A 7,067-nucleotide genomic window follows, 5' to 3' on the forward strand; every position below is an offset into this window, starting at 1 on the left:
GAGTGTGCCTGTGTTCTTGTGTGTGTGTGTGTGTGTGTGTGTGTGTGTGTGTGTTTCTGAGTGTGCCTGTGTTCTTGTGTGTGTGTGTGTGTGTGTGTGTGTGTGGTGTGAGTTAAGGTAAGTATTTCACCAATGAGCTGAAGAATGTGGAGCTCGTTGCCGGGTCCTGTCCAAACAGAGGAGCATCGTTGTGAAATTACAACCTCAGCGTCTGTGTGTGTGTGTGTGTGTGTTTTCAGAGTGGCTCTGAGAACCAGTGGTTCAGATCAGGAGACGTCCCCATGTCTTAGCTCCTCTCTGCATGTCTCTCTGTCTCAATTAGGCATTCAAATCAAAATCTCACTTGAATTTGGAGCTTATTGTCCACTTTTAAACTAAAATAAAAAACAGGAGGGCCAATGACAACTCCTTGACATCCCTCCAAAAAGGAAGATGGATCTATTTCTCTCCAAAGAGGGCAGAAAAAACAACAACAATGTCTCTTCTGCTGCAAAAAGACTTGAAAACATGTCCTTCCCATGTGTAGAGGGTCCGGCAACACCTGCGTCTTTCTGGTCCAGGCCGGCGTCCTCGATCCCGTGTCTCTCCCTGAGATTACTGACATCTGTCATTCGAACGTCAACATGTCCTGGATGCTCCAGGGGAGCTTTTCACAGGCCTGAGCCACGCAGGTCTCCGACAGCAGGCCTACACACACGGCCGTCAGGGACAAGCGTCTGCTGCTGTTCAGGATCACTGCAGGGGAGAGGGAAGCAAGGACAGTTAGGGACACCATGCACACGTTTTCTCTTTCATGGACAGTTTGTATTTTTGTGTTAAAGTCAAGTATATGTATTGTTTTGTACAGGGAAAGTGGACGCAGAAAGGATCGTACACAATCTGTGTGGATTTGGATGGATTGTAGTTTTTTAACGCAGTGTTTTCTTGTGAAAACGACTTATTAATTTGTTATTTCGATACAAGAAAGTTTTTAACAACTTAATTGTTGGGTTTCTGTAAATAGCACAGCATGGAGTGTGTGTGGATATGTGGATACTGTCCTCTCTGCGCTATATGCAAATTATTTTGACTACTAGTTAAGATCAGAGGATGTTGAGTGGATCTCAGACAGGTAGACGTCAAATTTTAGTCCGGATACTGGTTTGAAACCATTAAAAAAATAATTAAAATGCTATGAGATTAATCAAAACAACCAAAGAATTCAATGGAAGAAATCATTAATTTTACCTGAAGAACGGTGTATGTATGTATGTATATATACATATATATATATATATATATATATATATATATATATATATATATATATATATATATATATATATATATATATATATCATTTGTTTTGTGTGGCTTGAGTCTTCAATAGAGGATGTGGAATAGAGGATTTTATATTCTGTACCAGTATGTTTTTCAGTCAAATTATTATAATTATTATCATTATTATTATAATTATTATAATTATTATTATTATATCAGATGTACCACTAGTTAATAATCTGAGCTGCAGCACTTTTAACACTCAGTGTTGTCCCTGAGTTTAAGCCTGAACAGTCAGGAGGGGGTCCAATTAAAGAGATTGAGAATCTTAAATTGGATTATTCTAATTTTGAAAGTCTCTTAATAGGATTAACTGACATTTTGACCAGATGCTGGGTGGCTGGGGGGGGGGGGGGGGCAAACCGTCCAATAGCTTTTAAAGTATTTCAATAACAAAAACATGATGTCAACCTCTGTTTGTTGGGAGAAACAAAGAGCCATGATTTAAAAAAGGGTCGGTACATCAGGTCCTAAAGGGTTGGTCTTCGTGTCTTCAATAATTCATAGGTGTGTTTAGGACGTAAGGTGCAATCAACCAATCAGAAGTCCTCTCCCATTCCCTTTCAAATTTAATATTTTTTTTTACAACGCTGTGAGCTGCAAAAACTAAGTTCCATTTACTTCCACTGCATTGGGAAACAGGCATAAATCTCAGGAGTGCATATCTAAAAACCTGGGCCAGTAAACCAAACTACCTGGAAACTACCTGGAAACTACCTGGAAACTACCTGGAAACTACCTGGAAACTACCTGCCTGGCTCGGTAACACCCCAGGGAAGTGAGGTTAGCGCTCTAACAATTCAAAATGTTGCTGTACAATTAATTGTCTCAGAAACAACTACAATTAACAATACTACTGACTTGGAATATATTATTTATTACTTTTCCAAACAAATGAAAGTTGTGAATGAATCCCAGGATACATCTTCTGGCCAAGTATCCCTGTTATGTGATCCAGATAATGTAATAACCCAAATACATAGTCTATTAGGTAATCCATGCCAAGTTATTATCATAAAACATATATTCTAACTTCATCCCTTGTCGTTTCTGTTGCTATAACCGTGTTCAGGGTCAAGTGCAGACATCTAACAATAAAAAAATAATAAAAACATATAGTCCGACCAATAATCACTTATAGAATTACAATATGGCATATCTAAACAAAATCTCCTCTTACCAGTCAAACCCCTTAGGACCTTAGGTCATGTTAGCAATTAAAGAATTGACAATTGCAACAAACACTGATGCTTGGCATGTCGCCCTCTCCTCCCTGATTCAAAAACGGCTTAATGCAATGACTGGGATCATCCAGATGGAAAGGATACGCATGCAAAACTCTAAACTCTAAAACACAAAACCGCTTTCTGAGCATCTGGGGACCGTTCATTGACTATCTTAAAAACATGTGATTCTTTTCTGTAGAGATGCGCTCTTGACTGTATTGCAACGTGTATTGCTACGACATCTGAACGTTTAGATCACAGCAATATGAAATCTATCCAAGACATGCTTTTAATCTTAATTTTCCTGGCAGCTGCGTTGTTTGTGTTTTTTTTTTGGCTTTTTTTCTGTCCTGTTTTGTTATATAAAACCTGAAAAATTTGAAAATAAAATATTCAAAACATAAAAAAGGATTGACAATGGTGTAATAATAGTTCTAGGCCTGAGTGAGGTGAGTCCTCCTACCTCTGATAGCCTGCGAGTTAGAGGTGAGCACAAACAGTTTGATGAGGCCCAGGCAGAGCGGCGAGTAGTCGTGCTCCCAGATCACAGCGGGGATGAGGAGGACCTTCCCGTAGCAGGACAGCAGCAGGGCTCGGAGGACCAGGCTGAGCTCGGGGGTCCCCCCCTGCAGGGGACGCACCACCACCCAGAGGAAGCACAGCACCCCGCCGCAGAACGCTGACAGCTCTACACCCACAACAGGAGGACATGTCAAAACACAAGCCGTTAACTAGGACTGACTCATTATATCAGAGGTTCCCAAACTTTTTCAGCTCAAGACCCAAAAGAGAAACTTGGTGTCTCCCCGGGACCCAAATTTACTAAACTACAGCATGACTCATTGTAACATCTACACTTTTGAAACTGTGGATAAAAGACGGAACAAACCATGAATTCAAATGTACATGAAGTACATTTATTTCATTATAAAAGTAAACAAAAAAGGTCTCATCGTCCATCAGTACAGACACCAACATTTTTTTAAATAATGCTGACTTGAATTTAATGAGATGTGTGTGTCTGGTTGAAGATATCAACCAGCTGATCTAGTCTAGGTTCGGTTTTTAAAAGTGCCATTCTGAGGTCATGCTGAGCATTGAAACCGTAGCATCAGAAAAGAGCAGCTGTAAACGAGTAGTTGTTTAAATTCATCTTACCGAGGGCGGCCAATCCAAACATGCCGTAGAACTCCCATTGCTTGGTGTACCTGATGATGTCAGCGGGGTCACCGCTCTGCTCGGAGCCGTGGAGCAGAGACCACCGGAGGTACGCCTCACACAGCAGGCAGAACACACACAGCTTCCAGTGGATCTGGACAGGTGGAGGAGAAGGTAACACACACAGGAAGTACACATGAACACCAGTGGATCTGGACAGGTGGAGGAAAAGGTAACACACACAGGAAGTACACCTGAACACCTTTGGTGGCACTAGTATTCAGACCTTTCATTAAGTAAAAGTACTAAGACCTTTCATATTTTTTAATTATGTTTTAGTCAATTTTTTAACTAATTCTTTGTCGCTTTTTTCCAATGTTTTTTATTGTTTTTTTTGTCCCTTTTCTGATTTTTTTAGGTCAATTTTTTAACGTTAAAAATAACAATGTTTTTGTTGATTTTTTTTTTCCAGATTTTTGAAGTTGTTTTTTCAACATTTGTCACATTTTTCAACAATCTTTTCTGACATAGAAAGTTGTGGTAAACCGGTCAAATTTGACCCTAGGACTAACTCATTATATGAACAACACCATGGATGAAAAAAGCCAACTCCTGTAAGTGGAGCATCACACACCTTTAAAAACGTATGTTCTGTTATGTTATAATACCACGCTTTGATCTATTATTGTTTTGAGCACACGTGTAAGGGAGTTGGAATATTTGGATGTTACTTACATTCAAGCTTGTGTTGAACAAAATGTGTCTGAACGCCTGCGTCTTGCACAAAATGGCATCAATCAGGATGATAACTGGGTCATATTCAATGTACTTGTCCACTGGCTTTTGGCAAAACTCCTGGACACACACACACACACACAGGCATCAGACACACACACACACACACACACACACACACACACACAGACAGACAGACAGACACACAGACACAGACACAGTCACACACACACACAGACAGACAGAAACAGACCGACAGACACACAGTTAGTAAGTTAGTAAAAAACGTAAATAATGTGTTAGCCCTGTATAGCTACACAAATACTTAGCTTTAGGAAGGAGTAGTAACAGCTCTATGTTAGCTGTAGCATATTTGGAGATGCTAGGCTAGCTAGCATCAGTAGTAACAGCTCTATGTTAGCTGTAGCATATTTGGAGATGCTAGGCTAACTAGCATCAGTAGTAACAGCTCTATGTTAGCTGTAGCATATTTGGAGATGCTAGGATAGCTAGTATCAGTAGTAACAGCTCTATGTTAGCTGTAGCATATTAGGAGATGCTAGGATAGCTAGTATCAGTAGTAACAGCTCTATGTTAGCTGTAGCATATTTAAAGATGCTAGGATAGCTAGTATCAGTAGTAACAGCTCTATGTTAGCTGTGCCATATGCTAGGCTAGCTAGCATCTTCATCAAAACAGTTACCAAAACAATGACAATGCAAGACGTCAAAAGTCAACGCACACATATGGTTATCTTCAGGATCCCGTTACTGTAATCTCTGTGTAACTCCGATGCTTTTTCGTTACATTCAACACATCTAAAGTCATTTTCGCCCATTCTTTTCCCTGTACGCTGCTAACTACAAAACTAGCATGGCATTCAATCAAAGCGGAAACAAGACAGGGCCACACAGTTCTGCCTTCAAAATAAGAGTGCAGATTTCTTTGCAGGGTAATATTAACGGTGGTTAACATTATGGTTCCGAATAAGGTTTTTCTTGCCAGCGCTCTTTGGAAGAGAGTCTAGAGACTAATTTATTAGGTTTTCACATTCAATGATTTTTCCTTGGTGTACCTAATAATTGAGTTAAAAAAAACAGAAATTATGAATTATTTTGACTAATATTTCACATCAGAGGAATAAAAGTGATCAGTTGTATATGCAAAGAGCGTTGGAAGGAATCTAATCCATTTTTTGTGGTAATTTGGTTAAAAAGAAACTCATATTTCAGATATAGAAATTTTTTAAAGGGGTTAAATTTGACCCGAGGACAACTGGAGGGTTAAATTTGGACAAACTTGGTATTTATATAGCACAGGACAAAACAAAGAATTAAGATGAAAGAAAGTGAATGGGATTAACTATATTTGGCATCCTCCATAGACCATTAACAATCCATTTTTTTAGGTAATTTGGTTGAAAAGAAACTCATATTTCAGATATAAACATTTTTAAAGGGGTAAAATTTGACCCGAGGACAACAGGAGTGTTAAACCTAAAGTTGTGTATGTTAGTTTTAATTTGAAAATTATACCGGAACAAGTTTCCGTTTTCTTCTGTCTAGCTTGACACTGGGGGGGAAACAGGTTTGACAGCCGCAGGCCATGCTGGGAAATGTAGTTCAATCGTTCTTTTCACCTCCCACAGACTCGCGCGTGAGGGGGGCGTGTTCGTTGCATTCCGTTTTTTGACCGAGCTGCAGCGGCTTCCGGTCTCTGGCGTCACACATGTAGCACAACATGGCCCCTGCCAGCCGGGCTGTTGTGGTCGCGCTCGCGCTGCTGTACTCGTGCCGGGCTATCTTCTCCTCGGAGTACTTCTCCACTCTCACGCTGTTCAACAACGAGCTCCACAAGCAGGGATGCAGCTCGCTGTCCGAGTGGGAGGAGTACGCGGCTGACTGCGGTAAAAAGGCTCTCTTTCCCGGGGTTACTTTGCCACGTCCTCCCCGGTGCAACTGTCACTAGCTTACCCGTCTGTGTCTGTAGGCTAATGACAACAAGCGGGGGATGTTAACCCGGGATAGATACCCGAGCTAAGGTGGCTCTTACTGCCGTAGAGGTTTTATTGGGACCTGGGACCAACGGTGAAAGGAAGACAGTAGTAGAAGTGAGAGTGTGTGGATTTGTGCATAACTGCTAGAACTGTTGGGTCCTTGTAAATGGATGTGGTCTAGACCTGCTCTATCTAGACCTGCTCCATCTGTAAATCATAGAGAGGTCTAGACCTGCTCTACCTGTAACTTATAGAGAGGTCTAGACCTGCTCTACCTGTAAATTATAGAGAGGTCTAGACCTGCTCTATCTGTAAATTATAGAGAGGTCTAGACCTGCTCTATCTGTAAATTATAGAGAGGTCTAGACCTGCTCTATCTGTAAATTATAGAGCGGTCTAGACCTGCTCTACCTGTACATTATAGAGCGGTCTAGACCTGCTCTATCTGTAAATTATAGAGTGGTCTAGACCTGCTCTATCTGTACATTATAGAGTGGTCTAGACCTGGTCTATCTGTACATTAAAGAGTGGTCTAGACCTGCTCTATCTGTACATTATAGAGTGGTCTAGACCTGGTCTATCTGTAAATTATAGAGAGGTCTAGACCTGCTCTATCTGTAAATTATAGAGTG

At 40.7% G+C, this 7,067-nt stretch overlaps 2 protein-coding genes across 3 annotated transcripts in view; one reads left to right on the forward strand and one right to left on the reverse strand.

Annotated features, from left to right (window-relative positions):
* Nucleotides 1–57: 57 nt before the first annotated feature.
* arv1 (ARV1 homolog, fatty acid homeostasis modulator) lies at nt 58–5,350 on the reverse strand. The gene is made up of 5 exons (XM_034899707.1): nt 5,182–5,350; nt 4,440–4,559; nt 3,705–3,858; nt 3,010–3,234; nt 58–735 (listed from the first exon to the last, which is right to left on the reverse strand). The coding sequence occupies exons 1-5, from the start codon at nt 5,275–5,277 to the stop codon at nt 608–610; spliced, it is 723 nt and encodes a 240-aa protein (XP_034755598.1). The 5' UTR covers nt 5,278–5,350; the 3' UTR covers nt 58–607.
* Nucleotides 5,351–6,090: 740 nt separating this feature from the next.
* Nucleotides 6,091–7,067, forward strand: part of ttc13 (tetratricopeptide repeat domain 13) — a 20,123-nt gene continuing 19,146 nt past the window's right edge. For both annotated transcript variants that reach the window (XM_034899686.1, XM_034899687.1), the window contains exon 1: nt 6,091–6,345. In XM_034899686.1, coding sequence (XP_034755577.1) covers nt 6,180–6,345 — 166 coding nt within the window. In that variant the 5' untranslated portion in view covers nt 6,091–6,179. The remainder of the gene's footprint in view (nt 6,346–7,067) is intronic.

This window comes from Etheostoma cragini, chromosome 18 (genome assembly GCF_013103735.1).
Source record: "Etheostoma cragini isolate CJK2018 chromosome 18, CSU_Ecrag_1.0, whole genome shotgun sequence".
Lineage (NCBI taxonomy): Eukaryota > Metazoa > Chordata > Actinopteri > Perciformes > Percidae > Etheostoma > Etheostoma cragini.